The 19,247-nt window shown below is 48.3% G+C and overlaps 1 protein-coding gene across 5 annotated transcripts in view; it reads left to right on the forward strand.

Moving 5' to 3' along the window:
- The first annotated feature begins 952 nt into the window (after positions 1-952).
- The window catches only part of FLNB (filamin B), a 143,305-nt gene continuing 125,010 nt past the window's right edge, over positions 953-19,247 (forward strand). For 4 of the 5 annotated variants that reach the window (XM_047097649.1, XM_047097650.1, XM_047097646.1 and 1 more), the window contains exon 1: positions 954-1,393. In XM_047097649.1, coding sequence (XP_046953605.1) covers positions 1,102-1,393 — 292 coding nt within the window. In that variant the 5' untranslated portion in view covers positions 954-1,101. Of the gene's footprint in view, positions 1,394-19,247 lie in introns of all 5 variants that reach the window. The other variant, XM_047097648.1, reaches the window with a different exon arrangement.

Consider the following 19,247-nt stretch of genomic DNA (forward strand, 5'->3'; position numbering starts at 1 on the left):
CAGAACTGCAAGATAATAAATTTGTGGCTTTTTAAAGACAAAGTTTTGGTAAGTTGCTACAGCAGCATTAGTAAACTGATATGCACTGCAAATTACTCATTTCTATTACTACTACTAAGCTGTTTGTGATAGTTGATTTGTACTTTTCTCGCCCATTACTGTATGAATTCCTCAAGGTCAAGGAATAAGTTTGTCTTATTTAAAAAAAATTTTTTTTTAAGTTTATTTATTTATTTTGAGAGAGAAAGAGACATCGAGAGTGGGGAGGAGCAGAGAAAGGGAGAATCCCAAGCAGGTTCTGCACTAACAAAGTGGGGCTCTAACCCAAGAAACTGTGAGATCATGACCAGAGTGAAACCAAGAGTGGACGCTTAAGGACTAAGCCACCCAGGAGCCAGGGAATGTTTGTTTTATTTACCATTAGTTCTCAAGTGCTAAGAGGGCCTCCCACACAATAGGCACTCAGTAAATGCTACTGATGACACTATTATAATTCACGTGAATTTAACTGATACAAATAGTAACGTGTCCATTCCTTCTCCGTGTCCTCCAGTGCCTAACACTTTTGTCTGGCACACAGCAGGAGGTCAATAAAAACCTTTATTGAACCTTACCGAACCTATACGTGGATCAAGTACTACTTACTCCCCGCACTCCCCTCTCTCATGGCCCACGCCGCCGCTCCCGCCCATCCTGAACGCCCCTTACTCCGGTGACCTTCTTCTTAAGCCAATGTCTCCCCACTGGCTTCCTTTTCGCCTAGGTAGTGAGCACCGAACACGGGGTCCCTGGACACCTTGCCGGCCGTGGGGTGCAGTGCACGCTTGGGACCGCAGGGGGCGAGCGTGGTCCGGGAACGCCCGCCGAGGGGTTGGGACGGGGCGGGGCCTCGAGGGCGGGTCGGCTCAGTGCGCAGGCGCGGGTCCAGACGCCTCGCGCGGCGAGGGGCAGGCGGCTGCAGAGCAGTCCCGGCCGCGGCTCTAGTAGCAGCGAGTTCGAGCCCCGCTCCCGCTCCGCTTCGGTTCTCGCTCCCCCGGCCCTTGGGCCTCCCGACGCCAGTCCCGGGCAGTCGCTGCGCTTTGCGCTCTCCCCGCCGCCAGGATGCCGGTAACTGAGAAGGACCTGGCGGAGGACGCGCCGTGGAAGAAGATCCAGCAGAACACCTTCACGCGTTGGTGCAACGAGCACCTCAAGTGTGTGAACAAACGCATCGGGAACCTGCAGACCGACCTGAGCGATGGGCTGCGGCTCATCGCGCTGCTCGAGGTGCTCAGCCAGAAACGCATGTACCGCAAGTACCACCAGCGGCCCACCTTCCGCCAGATGCAGCTGGAGAACGTGTCCGTGGCCCTCGAGTTCCTGGACCGTGAGAGCATCAAGCTCGTGTCCATCGGTGAGTGCCCTGGCCCAGCCGGGCGCCGAGGTGTACCCTCCCGCCCCCGCGCGTGCGCCGGGGGGAAGCCTGGGTCCCCCTGCCGCGCGCCCCCACCGCGCCCAGCAGCCGCGGGCTGGGTGTGGGCGCTGAAGCGGGGTGCGTTGTCCTCCCGGGAGTGGGGACGCAGGAGACCTAGGTCTCCTTCCCAGTGCCTTTTCCTGGGCTAGGACTTTGTGTGATGGCCTCGCTGTGCGTCCTTGGGGGGCTGTGGATCCTGGGCTTGGGTCGGGGCTGCACGGGGAGAGCTGGGGCTGTGGCATGTTTTCCGCACCCGCGGTGCCCCTGAGGGGGAGCTGGAAACCTCTGGTCCACGGTCCACAGAAGTGGGGCCCCGCTCAGATGTTCCCCAAAACGCTCACCCCGCTGCGCCCAGGCTGGTGCGCTCAGCGGCTGACGAACGGGCGGTGGCTCTGACGCCTGGCGGGAGACTTGGGGAGGGACAGTTCTCCGAGCCTGGGGCCTCTCCGCTCAGGTGGGGACGGCGACCTGTTACCCTCCCCCGCCGTCTCTGGCTTGGGTGTGGGCCCCGAGGTGGGAAGGGGAGCTGCGGGGGGGGGCGGTGTCCTCCTCTCTCCCTCTGCTCCCAGCTCAGCTCTGGCTGGGTGCCTTGGGGTGAGCCAGCTCTGCCGCCGAAGTGATCATTTAGGGACGGTAGTGGTATAGTAACTACTGTTTTGTAGGGAGAGCCCAAACTTGTGCGTGCTGTGTGCCAGCAGCCTTCCAAGTTCTCAGTCCTTACACAAGCTGGGAGTTGGGGTGTCCTTAGACCTACTTTACAGACAAGGAGGGGGGTCCAGAGAGTTAATCGACTTGTCCAAGGTCTTGGAAGTAGGAAGAGTCTCGCTGAGAATGGAAGGGAAGCGGGTACAATGAAAGGAGACTTTGCCTTCCTCTCCTAGCCTTCCCCACACCAGGGTCTTTCTGAGAAGGGGGAGGGAGTTGGTGTCAGGTTCCGCTCCCCTCTGCTGGGAAGAGAGAATGAGGGTCAGGTCCCCGCTAGGACCTGGGGTAGTTGAAAGCTTCCAGGAAAGCCACAAGGCTGCTGAGGGCGTGGGCTGTGACTGTAGGGGGAAGGGGTGTGTAGTTATGTGGGTGCGTGTGTGCACTTTTATGTGTACACAGGATGTAGTGTGTACATAGTGTGGATGGGCAGAGAAAGTGTGTGCACCCATAGTGTGTGTGTGTGTGTGTGTGTGTGTGTGTGTGTGTGTGTGTGTTCTGCCAGGTGAGGCTCTTGCTGGAGGAGCTGACCCAGGCGTGGGTTTGGGGTCTCTTCCAGAGAAAGCCAGGCCTTATAGTGACTCCTGTGATAGGAGGAAAGGGTGGTGGGTGATGGGCTGCACCGGGTGGGTGTGGCTGCTGGGACTTTCTCCAGAGCAAAAGGGGTTCCCTCTAGGCTGAGTCTCCTCTGTCCTCTCCCTCCCCTTCCCCCACACCTGCCCTGGCAGGTAGGGCCACTTCCTGCTTCCTGGGCCCAGGCAGCCGCCCCATCAAGGGTGGCTTCTCTGCAGAGCTGTGTAACAGGCTGCCTCTTTTTTGGGGTCCCATCTCCTACAGCTGTGGAAGGAGAGCCCCAGAATTATCCTGGAACTCTCCCCTTTTCAGAAACCAGCTTTCCTTCTGGGGAATCTCAATGCCTGGCTGAGCTCAACTGGGATCGCTTCTTCTTTGTTTTAAAAATGTGTATTTGTTTAATTAAATGGGCGAAGAGACTTAAAGTAAATCAGGAGTATCCAAACATGACATGAAATCTCTTCAAAAAAGCAAAACAAAACAAACAAACAAATGAAACCACAGCACCAGAAAATCCTGGACTGCCTAATTTACCAACTGTTTACAGAGGCTGTGCTGGCTCCGCCGTGGCTTCCCGTCACTGCCCTGAACTTGGGGGTCTCATTCTAGACTTTGTCTGGTCCCTTACATTTTCCTGTTGACCCTCATGATTTTCATTCCTGAACCCACCTAGGACATAGCGTTGTCCTGACATTCCCAATTAGCCTCCCCTTCTCTGGTTGTGGACTTGTGGGCTGTTGGCAACTTCTTGCTGTGGACCTGTTCCCACCACAGACTACATTGTTTCATTTTATTTTAAAATTATTTCTTGGATCCTATTCCCCCAAGTGGCATTCCTGGGTCAGAGTGTGACCACATTTATGACTCCTATCATTGGCTGCCTAGTTGCTCTCCAGAAAGATCTCACAGTAAACAGGTTTTCCAGCCTCTGAAGACTGGAGGGAGACTTGCCAAGTGCCAGAAGTCCCATGGGGGTGATGCCTGAGGCCTCTTCTCCCTGCTCCCGAGGCTGTTCTGGGTAATGGCCCTTCAGAAGAAAGTCCCGTCCAGCTCGGACTTCAGTTCAAGTATTCACTGCTTAGGCTGTGTTGCATTGTGCTGACAAAGACCCTGGCTCCAGTTTGTTGGGACACACTAGGTGTTCTGTGTGTTCTGTTCATCACCCCATTGATCACTGCCTGGGATCCTCAAGGTTTGGTTTCCTTGTCTATGTAACCATCTGCTTCACCAAGTCGCTGGGAGGGTACAAGGCTTGCCCTGGTTCTGCCTAAGTGCTTAGAAAATGGTCATTGCTGTTATTTCTGTGGTTGTTGTTAGTATTATCATCTGCATTTAAAGATGAGGAAACAGGAGTGAAGTAACTTGCGGAGATCACCCCGCTACTAAATGGTGACTGGAAGCTGGGTCTGCCCAGTTGTGAAACTGACCCTTAACTGACCTGCTTTTCAGCGTCAGAAATGAGTGAAATACAGCCCCTCTCCCCCAGCCGGAGAGCCCCAGAAACACCAGGTTTTGCAAGTCTGGGATGTTGGGGTAGCAGCTGGACACTCACGCTTTGAGCCTTGAACAAAGTCTTGAGCAAAGAGGGAATCTCAAGGCTTTAGGTGAGAGGATGAATCCTCTGAACTGGGATGAGGGTCCCATGAGATGAGTGTCACGTCAGGAGGTGAGCAGAATCAGTTTGCATCTAGCATCAAGATGAACTTGTTGAGGGAATGGCTGCCCTGTGTTCACTGGGTTTTTTTTTTGGTGGGGGTGGGGGGGAGTGGTGGCGGTGGTGGTGGTGGTGGTGGTATTTCCTGCTACTTAATGGATGGTGTTTTAGTCCATAATCTAGGAAGGTATCTTTGAATGGATACAGGGTTTTGTATACTTTGGATAACTTCCAACAATGTACATTGTTGAGAATCATAAGAGTTGTATACAGGCAGCTCTGAGACATGAGATGGTCAGAAGCTGCCAGAGGACTGGTTTTTCTGCCTAGAATTCAGGGAAAGACAGTTCTGGCTGTTTATTCACATTTGTGATTTGTTGTAAGGTGGGCCCAGTCTAGGCTGCATCCAAAAGTTGAAGATTTTCTTCAGTTTCTTGGTCTGTCTTGGGCAGTTCGTAGTGAGGCCTCAGCATAAATAATTCTAGTTGCCTGCCAGGAGCTGGCAGTTTTATTTACTTGTTTTTCCAAAAACCTTTCTGACGCTGGGCAGCTTAGCCAATTTGGAGGAAAAGGGGTCTCCCAGCCCAAGAATGACAATCAAGACTGCCTGGAAGTTTGGGTGGTGTGTTTTGGTTTGATCCTTTAGAAGAAGGAATTCTTTCCTTTTCAGAGGATGCGGTCTGACCCTAATGTTTACTTAAGGTGCCTGTGCCAGGCCAGCGCCCCAGAGCAGGCAGGGTGTGTGTTCCCAAGACCTTGGGTCACCGGGCAGAGTTTCCAGGGTGGTGGGTCACCATGGCACTCAGCCCCTTTTCCTTCCTGTTGCCCTGCCCCCACCCAAATAACATACAAATACAGTAATCTTGAATTCTATTCTTTCCTGAACTACCTGGTAAACGCCAAGTGTGTCTTCTTAGGCGAAAGTAGTAGAGAATGCTTTAAAAGTAGCAAAGTTGCCTACTTTGTCAGAATTAACAAGTTCTGGGCCATTTGCAACAAAGTAACACAGTGCGAGATGTGGATCTTACCTTAGTTAAGAGCAAGGATTCTTGGTTCAAATCCCACTTGCTACTAAGTAGCTGTTAAGAAACTTCGGTGCCTTGGTTTCCTTATCACCAAAATGGGAATGATAACTACCTCCTTTAAAAGGTTGTTATAAAAATTAAACAAGTTAATATTTTAAAAAATGTTTGGAACAGCACATAGTAAGTGCCGTGTGAGTGTTTACTCAATAAATAAAGTACTGGCCAGTAGTGTTGTCAACAGTCATGCTGGAGGGTTTGCACGCCTAAAGGACGTTTGAAATCAGGGCCACACTGGGGAGTCCAGCTTGGTTGGCTAGTGTCGCTGCTGCTTGCTACAACAGGGCTGTGGACTGGCCTCCTTGGAAGGGGAGGACCCCTGGTTATGTTGTGGCTGCCTCCGAGGCCCATTCATAGCAGCTTTGTTTCTGAGACCTGGACTGGAGCTTGGGGCTGCTGGTCATTCCATCCTTTCACCCCGTGAGGGAATCTCTGGGCCAGATCACTTCCAGATGGCAGTTGGGCTCTGCAGAGCTCCTCCAGCAACGGCAGAGCCAGAGTGCCGGGCAGCAGCTGCCTTCGTTCTTGGAGAGGCTGTGCTGAAGGGAGGGCTTTGATTTGGACCCAGATTACGTCTCCTGGGCACTACCCCTCCCCTCCTTGCTGGGACACTGGTTTTGTGCTGGGGCGGGTGTACTGGGTAGTTGAGGATGGCTGCCTTGCTCCTTGGGCAACAGACGCTCAGGCTCAGAGCCTTTGGGCCTTGGCTGCAGTGGTTTCAGGGCTGGGGGTACCACGTCATCTGCTTTCTCCATAAATGGCCTCTGGGTCAGCACATAGTAGGCTATCGTAGATATAGCTGAAGGGTTCAGGGCGTGCGTCTGAAGCTAGATTGCCAGGATTCTAAGCCCCACTCTGCTCCTTAACAGCTGTGCAACTCTGGTCCACTGCCTTAACCTTTCTGAGCCTCAGTTTCCCCATTTGTAAAATGGAGAATAGTTGTTCCTATCTTAGTTGCTGAGAGCGTTATATGTGACTAAGTTAAGTTTATAGCATAGTGCTGGCATTATCATTATTAATATCAATATGCTTCTGAACCCTTAAAGCCTAGGACTTTGTCTTGTTTTCCATCTACTCTCTGGCCAGTCCTACTGCTGTCATCTGGTGTGTCAGATATTTCCTTCCCCCCAGCTTGGAACTTCTGATGCAGATGCCTCCTAAGATCCTTTCTTTCTTCCTTTCCTTATTCAGTAAATCTAGGAATGACCAACTCTGGGCCAGGCCCGGTGCTAGGGCCAGAGGGATAATGAGAGTCAAGGCCCTAGCTTGCGTCCTATACTGCTCAATGCAGAGGAGGGAGTAACCAGAGAGTGTCCTCGAACCTTCAGGCACACACAAAAATCACCTGGGACCTTGGTAAAACTGTGGGTCTGATCGGTAGGTCAGGTGAGAAGGCTGAGATTCCGTACTTCCAGCCCCTCCCAGTTGCTACTGTTGGTGGCGGTGGTAGGCCACTCTGGAGGTAGTAAAGATCTAGAGGGCAAGCCCTCGGGGGGTGGGGGGGGGTGGGGGGGTGGGGGGGGTGGGAGAGGAGCACCTTCCCTCAGGCTGGGATGGGTAGTCTGGAGGGCTCCCTGGAGGGAGGACCTTTAAGCTGGGGCCTATACCCTGACTAGAATTAGGCAGGCCAACAGACAGTTAGCCAAGTGAGGCACAGAGTTTGTCACACGGAGGTCAGAGGGATGGCACAGGTGACAGGAGCTGTCTCACAAAGGGCCTTCTGAGGCAGGAGGCTGCCAGCCAGGCATCTTCCTTGAGGATGCTTGGTGTAGGGTAGGTGAACCCAGCTGAAATGGATCATCTGATCTGGGGCCCTCTTGACTGTTACTCCAGTCATTCCTGCCAGAAAAAATTTTAATGTTCCCCTTTCTCATAAATGCAAATTTATAAGCTATATTCGTATATTATTGTCAGTCTGTATATTAAATATTAGTAACACTTATCTTCATTTTAGATGACAAATCCAAATATAAAATCTGACTTTTCCTGTGCTCTAATGAATTATCTTGTGCACCTTGTGGTACATATACCCTATTTGGAGGCCCCCTGAGGGCTTGTATTTCTGCATTTCACCTCCCCCCGTCCCCCATGTTGCTATTCTGCATTTAGTTTTGATGTTTGGTTATCGTCAGTTAAGGAGGTGGATCTATAATTCTGTCCCTTTCCCCCAACACGTTGAACCAAATGAATAAGCCCAATGGAATGAGTCATTTCAGTCTAAATGGGTGCTATTTCCTGCTCTTATAATGATTAAAATTGCCTTTCATGACATTCTACTAGAAGCCATCCTTCATTACTGTTGTAAATCTAGTTATCCATTAAACGTGTTCAATAATCACCAGATTGGCTCAGGTTACTGTATAATAAACAACAGCACTTTCCCCTTCTGGGGCTTGGAAAGTGGCCTTGTATTTTTTAAGTGCCTTGCTCACTTTTCTTGGGAAATTGAGTCCATGTTCTAGGGAGAGAGTTTTGGGGAAAGATGATTAGAAAACCAAATGGTTCTCTTTATATACTAAAGGATAAAGCAGTACATGAGAGTAGTTATACATGGTATAATGGATGGAACTGTTGGGTATTTTCATTCTGTCCACTTAGTGTCATGATTTCTTTCATCCCCAAACATACTGTGCTACCCATGCAGTTGCTACCTTTCTTCCAAGAGCCTTACAGCAGTTGCCTTAAATACATTCGTTTGATAAGTTGTCGATAGTTGTCATAACTCTTCTGCAAGCTGTTCAGTTATAAAAAAAAAAAAAAATGATGGCATTTTACTTATACCCAAACATAACTTTTACCTTCCCTGATCGCCTTTTGACCAGTCTCTGTGCAGTAGAATGTCCTTGGTTAAGATTTTCTTGTACTATAAGCAAAAAGCAGTTTGGTTTTTCACTTAGTCAGAACTGGTTATAGGTCTGAATTATTTTGACAGAACATGTGACCTCCTCCTTTCCCCCCATCATCAAAACCTAGCATAGGTAGAATGGATAGGTAAGGAGGACACTTGTCCTCCTCCTGCATATTCCTTGGCTTTTCCAAGGATGCACACGGATGAAGACATTTGTGTACTGAGTGTTGAGGTGTGCATATGCATCCTGTCACATAATATCTAACATTTTCCTATGGCTGCCATCTGCTAAGTATGTCCTGAGTACCTTGCCTTTATTGCTTCTAATCCTCGTTATGAACCCTGCAAAGTGAGTGGCTTTGTATTTATTTCCACTTTACAGGTGAGAAAACTGAGGCTCAAATCAGCCTCCCTTCACATGCCAGGCATGATGTTTGCCTGCATTAAACTGCAAGGTATTTTTTTTTCATCTCAAAGTTTGGTTTCATACTTAAACTAGATATGCTGTAGTGAGAGAATTCATGCAGCTTTAGTTCAGTCCTTTTTTTGTTTGTTTTTTGTTTTGTTTTTTGCTTGAAATGCTCCTTGAGCTTGATTAATGTGAAATTGAAATTCTCTTCTACAGAACAAAACTTTTTTTTTGGCCCATTGGCCATGCCTCTTCCAGTACTGTAGAGCTTTGGGGCCTTCTTTTCCGTTCTGGGGCACCTCTGCCTTTATTTGGTTCCCAGGGGCAGTGATTTCACTGCAGGTTTGCAGTGGGGACCCGCTGGAGGCTGCTTTGGGCAGCTAGGCAGGGCTTCCTTTGTGAGGCCTAGAAGCCAGAGATGAGGAGGTGCCCCTGGAATTTCTCCTGGTTGCACTCCTGTGGGGCTCACGGTGCACACCACTTGTGGGGGTGCGGGGGTGGGGGGGGGTGGGGAGTGGTGGGGTTTGTGGAGACCTCGCTGTGCTGGGAGATTCTTGGTGACAGTCACCATTGGCACAATCGTGCCCTCTCCGAAATGACCTCACTCTCCATCCTTTCCTTCTGCCACCTTTAAACATTAACCGGCGGGAGAGTGTGTTGGGTTGTGCCTGCTGCTGAGCAGAACCTTTCTTTTCTGGCTGGCATTTTGCCTTTATCAGTCTGGCCGCCCTGGCACAAGCCGCTGCCCGCTCCCATGCCAAGCCAGCAGCTCCTGGCTCATCTTCATGGAGCCTTGCTGTGTCGCGTAGCTCCGCCAAGCTGCTCCAGAGCTGAACTTGTGTCCCCAAGGGCTTCTCCTACAGCACTCCCAAGAAAGGAAGCCGGTCTGGCAGGCCTACTCAGTGCTCAGCCTTCCCCAGAAATTGCAGGGGCTGGTTTGTTGCAAGGTCTGGGCGTTAACACAACACTCCTGTTCTCCCTCTCTGAAGGCCCTTTATGCTGGCATGAATTCCTTTTCTCATGGAGATCTGAAAGCTCTTTTGACTAAATGGGTCACCTTTCTGGGTATTTTCATAAGGCTGGTCAGCTTTTGCCATGCCAGACAACTTCTCTGGAATTTCCGTTTAGATATAACGAGAATACAGTGTGGAATTTTGGCTTTTGAGCTATAGGGAAATGGGTGGGGATTTGTGGCAGGGATATGTAAATTTGCTGCGGCCCATAAATTCAGATTTTAAGATTAAAAAAGGCACGCAGCAGTCGGCTTTCCTTCTACAAACAAGAATGGTGTTACTTTCGGCCCCCTGCTGCTTGTGACCGAGGCAGAGGCAGGCCTCCCGTGGAGGCTGGGGTCTGAAAAGATTCTCGGTTGCTAAAATCAGATTCCTTCATGTCCCCTGCCGCCCCCAAGAAAATAATCAAGTTCTTATCGTGCTGGTACTGCACTGCTTGTGTGAATCACCCTGATTCCTCTGTACCTCCCTGAAGTGATTTATCAGATATTCCAGGGAAACGGGAATTATTTGGCATTCTGCGGTCTGTTAGGAGCATGGCTGGGCCTGGGGTTTCTTTTCAAGAACAAAGTGATTGTTCCCTTGGTGGCTTAAAGCCTGCCCGAGGCAGGGGGTTGGGGGTGGGGGTGGGGTACTAGGCGCCACCCTCCAGGGGACCAAAGGTGCTGAGGTCTTAGGGCTCAGTCCCGAAAAGGCCTTTGTAACTAGGCGGTTCTGGGTTGTGTTTATAAGACTCCTTGTCAGCGGAGGCAGAGGCTGGAAGGCCAATGGTGTCTAGCTGGTGGGATGAGGGGCCTCTCTGTGGGGCTTCCAGCCCTCCAGGAGCAGCACCCAGTCTGTTCTGAGAGGAGGAGCCTTAGGAATCTTGGCTTGCAAGCACCCAGGCAGTGGCATGTCACATTCCTTATCTGCACCAAAGGAGGCAAGCTGGCACCTGGGGAATGCCTCTCCTGTCCGGGAGTCCTTTATAGGAAATGATCCAGGTGTCACATTACGTGTCCTGTCGGGCATGCATCCCTTACCACAATTACCTCTCCTGTCCCTTGGCACTCTTGTTTGACACCTGTGGGAAGTCACATCTGAGGTGTGAGGCTTGAGACCCTCTCCTGGACACCCACGTCTCCCCACTCACCCCATGCCCACCCCATTTCATAGCTTCCTGAGCTCTATAGATCTCCTAACTTGCCTGTTTTGCTCTCTCACTGGATCATGACTGCTGATTCAGGGGCAGGTGTTGAATCCTGTGTTCACCTCCTTGGCTCCGAGCTTGGCACCTAGTAGGAACATAATAAGTAAGTTATCGGGTAAATACACAGCTTCAGGCATAGATGGGTTGAATAATAAATGATACATCAAATTGGTTTGCAAGAGACTTGCTTTCAGAAAATGCAAAATACTTATCCTTTGGGGCCAGTAGTGAAGTGGGAATTATGTGCAGTGGACCTCGGGGTCCAGGGTCCCATTAGAACACCTCATTTTTGGGACAGTGATGCTGAACTTAAAGAATTCAGCACTTCATAGTCATTCTCTGAACGTCTATGATTTGCTTCAACTGTTAGAGAATAAAGCCTTTTCCTAGTGATCATGCGAGGCTTAGAAAAGGGATATAAATGGAAGCCACTGAGAGTCACTATAGTAATAGTAGCCTAGCTTCGTTAATAATAATGAATATATATTGAATCCCTACCAATACCAGAAATTGTGATCAATGGTTTTCACTGATAGCTAAATGAAGCCTAATTGCAATCCTGTGGGATGTAGTTATTGTTGTAATCCCCATTATACAGATGAGGAAACTGAGGCATGCCCCAGATCAGCCACTGAATATGTGGCAGACTATGATTCAAACCCTTGTCTGAGAAATTTTAACCCTCAAAGGAAAATCATCAGCATGTCTTCAGAATTCACTTCTAAATACTTTTTTTTTATATTAAAATGTTGTTTTGGGGGGTGCCTGGGTGGGTCAGTCGGCTAAGCATCTGACTCTTGATTTTGGCTGAGGTGATGATCTCAGGGTTCATGGTTCAGACCCCGTGTCAGGCTCTGGGCTGACAGTGCGGAGCCTGCTTGGAATTCTCTCTCCCCCTCTCTCTGCCCCTCCCTCACATGCACTCTTTCTCTCTCTCAAAATAAATAAGTAAGCTTAAAAAAGAGTTGCATTTGTGCTTATTGTAAGAGAGTTGCAAGAACATAGAGAAATACAAAGAAAAAAACCATACCACATGTTGTGAGAAACCTTAACAAATGTTTTTCTACTTTTAGGGAATTTTGGGTAATGGCTGCCTTTTGATCAGAATGGGAAAAGGGGATTGCATTTTCTCAGGAAAAACGAGACTGGACCGGAAACGTTTTGTGAAATCATTTTGATCATACTGATAGTTGTAACAAGACTCATCCTCAAATTACCGCGGAGCTGTGCCAGCATTAAAATTGGAGGTCTTAGTTGAGGCTCATGGTTTGCAAGTCTCCCTTGGTCTAGAAATATGTTTTGGTCAACCACAGAGTGGGGGTGTTTCATCTACTTTCTGCCTCTTAAAAGTTTTTAGGACCAACTTTTATTGGGACTGCCAGGGTCTCTTAATAATAGTTATTATGTTTGTAACTATTATGCCCTCTTCTCATGGTTAGCCTAGCATGGAAATTCATTGACTTTTTAGTTGCTCAGCTCTATTAGCAATTTAAATGTCTCAAATATGAGCCGAACAGAATGTAGTTGGGCAGCTTGGTTCACCCGTGCCCATCTGGGAACTTTTAGAAGTATGAATATTATATGCATGGCTGGTGTTTTGAAACATTTTCTCAACAGCCCTCAGGACACTAGCCTGTCTTAGCCTTGTTCGAAGTAAAGGAGTTGGAATGAGACCGCTTCCTGAGTGTGCTTAAGAGGACAGGTCAGTTAGACCCTGCCACTTGCCGGCTGGGAGACCCGAGGCAAGTTCCTTGACCTCTCTGAGGTTCCATGTCCCAGGCTATCAACAGTGCCTCAGCTGTTGGTGTTGTTGAAGATTAAACGATACAGTCTTTATAAAGCATGTGGCAGATGATAAGTGCCCCATGAATGGTGGTCTTTCCTTCCTCCTCCCCTTTCTCTCTCCTCCTTCTTTGGCCTGGGGTGGCCCCCTCAGACTAGAGGAAGAAGTGACCTAATTATCTTGGAAGAAGAGAGGTGGGTGGGAATACTCCCAGAAATTGGTCAAAGGTACCTCATACTGAATAAGCTGCTTTTAGAAGAGGTGACTTGGGTTTTTCAGTGGCTGCTGGGCAGGAACCATGGGTCAGAGGCACTTCCTGGTCTTCCGGCCAAGCTTCCTTAGGTTAAGGGTAGAAAACAGGTGCCAACTATTCTTGACGTCTTCCCCCACTTTCCCTTTTGTCCTGTTTGGCTAACGGCTAACGGATCTGTTGTTTTAACTAGGTTTTTGGCCCCTCCTTTCTTTCTTTAATCCTTTTTGTCTCTTAGGATGTCCTCCACTCCCATTTCTTTCCTGGTTTTGCTCTCATGGAAGGGGCTGTTATACTGCCCAGGTGATATCCTCGTGGGTGTGAGCCTTGGCTCTGCCCCTTGAGAGCTGGCTGACCCCAGGGAGTGTTTTGCCTCTAGGAGCCTGTCTTCTAGATGCAGAATGTGATGATAAACTGCTCTGCCTTATTGAGTTCTAAGGTATAAAGAGAATGTGCGTCTCAAGCCCTTAGCACCGCTCCTGGTCATAGGCAGTGATCAGTAAATGACAGCTGCTGCTCTTGTGTTGCTGGCATCGGCATAATTACTGTGCAGCCCCACACCTCCCACTTCACCCTTTGCAGGGCTCAGTCGAGGAGGATGGAGAGGAAGCGGCCATGCTGCAGATGAGACTGTGCTCACTGCCTCAGTGTGTGCTTCCAATCTGGAACAAAGGGGTGTGTACCAGCTGCCCTCCCTGAGCCAGGCTTGGCTCTGCCTTGGCCCTGGGCACTGTTTCCTCTCCCTCTAGTCCTGGCCCTTTGATACCTGGGATCATGGTGGGGCTTCCTGCCAAGATTTTTGCTGTCCTGGGTGTGGTCTGAAGCCCAGCACTGCCCAAACTCATGTCATGGAGCTAGTGACAATATTTTTACAGTAGTGCTTGGAAACTGGGATCCTGGGGTCACACCCTGTACAAACAGCATCAGGGTTATTGGACTGGGGTGACTAGAGGAGATCAGCGCCAGAAAATTCTATGGCTCCTAAGTCTAGAAGGATGTGGGAGGTTGTGGGGGGGGGCATCATTCCCAGTTCTTTTCAGGGGTACACTAGTCTTAGTCCTGCCTGGCTGAAGGGATCTGTGTCTTGTGCGGCTGCCTGTTTCCTTCAGTTTCTCCGTGAATACTAGCTGCCTGCTGTTTTCCTGGCTGGGCCAGATTTCTAATACTGCAGCCTTTTAAGGGAGTGTCATTTTTAGGTTGTCTCTTTTAGGGGCAGAGAACACCCTACACCTTTCCCAGAGGTAGAATTTGTGGGGGTTTTACTTGAGTGATGACTAATGCGGATCTTTGCGTTTTAATGACGGGAAGAAATTAGTCAGCCTGGGCACTGTTTCCATGTGACAGGGCAAAAATTTAAACACTTGCACAATGGCTTTTGTTTCACCAGCTATTAAAGTTGACCATCAGGCGTTATCAATAAGATCAGCAGGTGTTCACCGCTCTGCTTCCGGAGACCAGTCTGTAGTCCTGAGAAAGGCCCAGAGCAAGCTGGATTTGGCACGACTGTGGGTCCCGGGCAGACCTGGGCCCGTTTCCACACCATCACTGGGGCCTTGGAGAGGCCCTGCCTCTGTCTCTCAGCTTGTTTTCCTGTCTGTGAAAGGGGAGAACTGGACTAGTCTGTGTCTCCCAAACTTCAGTCATTCGTAAAGAAACCACTTATATTATTTTTGCCATGTCCCATGGCTGCCTCTATTTCATTTTTCTTAATATCTGCCTCCCCCCCCCCCGTAGTTGACTCATTTTGAAATCAAGTGCATTTGAAAAGGAGACTTTTGTCACTGTTGTAACAAAAAAAGCAGTGTCACTAGGTAAATCGAGGTAAGCGTAAATAAACCCAAAACAGTGTTATGAAATTCTGGCTAGCGCTATTGCCTATTGTTAGCAGGAGGCCGACTCTTTTGGTTAAAAAGGAAAATTAGGGGTGCCTTGGTCGGTTAAGCGTCTGATTTTGGCTCAGGTCATGATCTCATGGTTTGTGAGTTCAAGTCCTGTGTCGCGCTCTGTGCTGACAGCTCAGAGCCTGGAATCTGCTTCAGATTCTGTGCCTCCCTCTCTCTCCCTGCCCCTCCCCCACTCACACTTTGCCTCTCTCTCAAAAATAAACATTAAAAAATTTAAAAAAAAAAAAGGAAAATTAGCCAGAGATAGGTGTTCAGAGTAACCTAGCACCACATTGAGCCTTTTTCCCTGACCTACACAGAAGAATTGAGAAAGAATTGGAAAGAGAGTAATGTTGTCTTAGTGATACAAAGAGACTGATAGAGTGTCACCAATAGCTCAGAATAGTAATGTATAGATGCTTTGTTTGATACATACTTGTAGAGCCTTCTTTGAGTGCCAGGATCTGTGCCAGGATCCTAGAGGCTAGGACAGAGGGGACTGGGGCTTGGTCACCTGTCTTGGGAAGCTCACAATCTAATGGGAATCCTAGAGGTAGGTTAATGTAAATGAAGAGCAGGACAGGCCACAAAGGTTTCAGTAAGAAAATCACAGAACTAAGTTCTGTCATGTGTATAGGAGTCTTTTACAAATAAAAATTGTTTAGAAAATTAAATTTTATTTGGCATTTTTAAAAAAAGTTGATTGATTGATTGATTGATTGATTGATCGACTGAGAGAGAATCCCAAGCAGGCTCTGTGCTATAAGTACATGCCCGATGTGGGGCTTGATCTCACAAACCGTGAGATCATGACCTGAGTTGAAATCAAGAGTTGGATGCTTAACCAACTGAGCCACCCAGGCACCCCATAATTTGAATTTTTTTAAGTGAATAAACCCATTTCAGTCCAGAATGATTCTAGAGAAATGGAATATATTAAAGTTGTGTCATTGTTCTTATGGTGTTAAGAGAATAATCCATCTTAACCCTTTATGTGGTGGTAACCGACCTTAATTCCCTAAAGCCTAATTTGAGTTTTGAGCTCTTTTGGAGTCTATGTCCATTGTAAATAGATACAAACAAGATGGCCTGATCTGCTCTTTATGACACTGTTCCCCCCCACCCCTTGCCCCGGTCTCAGAGTAGCACGTCCTGTAGTTTCTGCAAGCAAGATATACCCCAAGATTGGACTTTTGAAATGCCTCCAGCTAGTGTCCAGGAATGAGTGGTGTTTCTTAAGGTAGTGGGATTGAGGCTGAGTCTGATTTTCCTGTCCATCTGCCAGCTGAGGGCAACACCTACTTCTCTTGGGTTTCTGGGAGGAGGGAAGTTGTGGTTAAGAATGAGGACTTGGGGGGCACCTGGGTGGCTCAGTCAGTTAAGTGTCCAACTTTGGCTCAGATCATGATCTCACGGTCTGTAAGTTTGAACCCCATGTCAGGCTCTGTGCTGACAGCTCAGAGCCTAGAGCCTGCTTCAGATTCTGTATCTCCCTCTTTCTGCCCCTTCCCCACTTGCGCTCTCTCAAAAATAAATAAACGTTAAAAAAACACAAAACAATGAGGACTTGGAGGCACCTGGGTGGCTTAGTCAGTTAAGCAACTGCCTCTTGGTTTTGGTTCAGGTCATGATCTCACGGTTCGTGAGATTGAGCCCTGTGTGGGGCTCTGTGCTTATCACGTGGAGCCTGTTTGGGATTCTCTTCTCTCTATTCCTCCCCTGCTCATGCATGCACACACTCTCTCTCAAAATAAAAAAGTAACCATTTTAAAAAATAAAAGGAAAAAGAAAAATTTCTAAAAAAGGAGGACTTGGGTGCCAGGCAGCTCTGGGGTTGAATCTGGGACTTACTGTGTGACCTAGGATTGAGTTACATGATTTTTCTGGAGCCTTGGTGCACAGTGTTCTCACCTGTAAACTGGGGATAATCATAGTTTCTACCTGAAAGAGTGGGTGTGAAGATTTAATGAGCTAAATTTTGTAAAGTACTTGCCACATGGGAAGTGTTTAGGTAGGGCTAACAGGTAATCCACACTTCTCTGATTGAAAGGCTCAGGTGTTTACTACTCTAGGCTGGTAGTGAGTGCGGTGAAGGGGGACATCAGATTTGGGATTTGGTTAGAACATGCTGATTGGCATCAGGACATTCAGAAAGGATCTGAGATTTGGGACAAGTGGCACCATGATCCCTAAGACACTGTGTATAGATCAAATCAGAATGAAATGGACAATGAGACGAGCCTTCAAGAGGGCCAGTGGGGCAGTTAGAATCCTTTCAGCCGCAGGAATTGGACCCCAAACTGGCTCACATATAAGGAAATTAATTGACTCATGTCAGCAAGCACAGGGTGGGTTATGGGTTTGTGGGACCCAGTGCTCTGTCATCAAGGGTCCAGGTTCTTTTTTTCTTAAAATTTTTTTAAAGTTTATTTATTTGTTTATTTAGAGAATGAGTGGGGGAGGGGCAGAGAGAAGGAGAGACAGAATTCCAACCAAGCAGACTCTACACCTCCAGCCAAAGTCAAGAGTCTGATGCTTACTTGACTGAACCACCCAGGTGCCCCAAGGGGCATATTCTTTTAAAATAAATTATGCCAATAAAGACAGGATACAAAGCAATAATAAATAAATTAGAGGGGCGCCTGGGTGGCGCAGTCTGTTGAGCGTCCGACTTCGGCCGGGTCACGATCTCGCGGTCCGTGAGTTCGAGCCCCGCGTCGGGCCCTGGGCTGATGGCTCAGAGCCTGGAGCCTGTTTACGATTCTGTGTCTCCCTCTCTCTCTGCCCCTCCCCCGTTCATGCTCTGTCTCTCTCTGTCCCCAAAAAAATAAATAAACGTTGAAAAAAAAATTTAAAAAAAAAAATAAATAAATAAATTAGAACTGCTTAGTTTGAGTTCTGCTGAGAGTGGGCTGGACACAAGGACCTACACCCATGTGGAGATGCTTTTCTCAGGGGAGGTGATCCCAGGAAGCAGGAAAGAGGTACCGTGAGTGAGACAGGGAAGGAGGAGAAACCAGTAGTAGGGTGAGTTATCAGGGCCACTGTTGTGGGCAGCAGTGGCTCAGTTCTGCTGGGACCTCCCGAGAAATGTACAGAACACCTCTAGAACTGCCCTCCTGAGAGGACAGGAAGCTGGCGATCCACTAGCCTCAGTGATAGAGGCATTCACTCTTCAGACTTCCAGGCTGGACGCCCATGCGTGCTGGCTCTGCTGGTGCAAAAAGGGAAAAGAAAAGGCGAGTGCTTGGGTTGGTAGGTGGACCCCGGAGAGTGATTTGTGCCCATCCTAACTGTGGCTGAAATTAGAGGTGGGCCAAGAAAGAGAATGTAGACACAGGCAACAGTGACATTACCAAGTATATCTCCCTGGATCAGTTCTGCAAACAATGTTGAGCAGAAAAAGCAAATTGCGGGAAGATACATATGCTCTGATACTATATAGTTTTACATATGTAATGGAAATACAGATATGTTCATTGGAATGACTGTCACCAATCTCTGGATAGTGGCTGCCTGTAGGGTATGGGGGGTGTGCAGCCATGAAGGGGTGTGCTGGGGCTTTCAACTCTTTGTAACATTTGATTTCTTCAATTGCATGGTGCTGATATTGTACTGTTCTTTTTGTCCTCTGTTTTTGTGTGTATTTGTTGGAAATATTTCTAAAAAAAGTGTATCATTTTAATGCTGGTACAGTGCATTAATGAACTTGACCAAGGGAAGGGGAAAAAAGGATCCTACCTTTATTATTTGGTTTGTTTGTTTTAAAGACAAGCTTGGGCCCAACTTGTAAGAAAGAAAACAGATCATCCTCAAGATGTCAGGATGATATTAAGACAAAAGACATTCACACTTCGCAGGATTTCTCCCTCCCACTCCCCAAGTATGTGTTGAAACTCCTGAGCTAATAACCTTAGAATGTAAGGCCCCTCCTGTTGCTTGTGAACATGGCAGGCTTGGGTTTCTCAAAGGCAGAGAGAGCTTCAGACATCTGCCTCTGGGAGCTTCCAGTCAATGGCTTTTTGTCTAAGTGAAGGAGATATTTCTCAAGGAAATACCTCAAGGGACTGCTGAAATATTTGCATTGTCCTTAAAAGTGGGTAATAGTCCAGATAAGGGATGGTTCAGCAGTGGATTGAGTGTTACCAGGGTTGCATTCAAAGAACACCTTTGCATTAGGGCCAAAATCAAGTCTGTCCATTTTGTGGTATGGTGGTTCCTGTCTAGTTTCCCAGGCACCTGAACATATGAGCTCAGAAGCATTTAATTTTTAAAAAATTACTCCGGGGCACCAGGGTGGCTCAGTAGGTTAGGCATCCAACTTCGGCTCAGGTCATGATCTCACATTTCATGGGTTTGAACCGCAGAGCCCATGTCAGATCCTCTGTCTCCCCCTCTCTCTGACCCT

This window comes from Lynx rufus, unplaced genomic scaffold (assembly GCF_022079265.1).
Source record: "Lynx rufus isolate CCGP_SWC_20201006 ecotype Redwood Valley unplaced genomic scaffold, mLynRuf1.p SCAF_4, whole genome shotgun sequence".
In the NCBI taxonomy this organism is placed as follows: domain Eukaryota; kingdom Metazoa; phylum Chordata; class Mammalia; order Carnivora; family Felidae; genus Lynx; species Lynx rufus.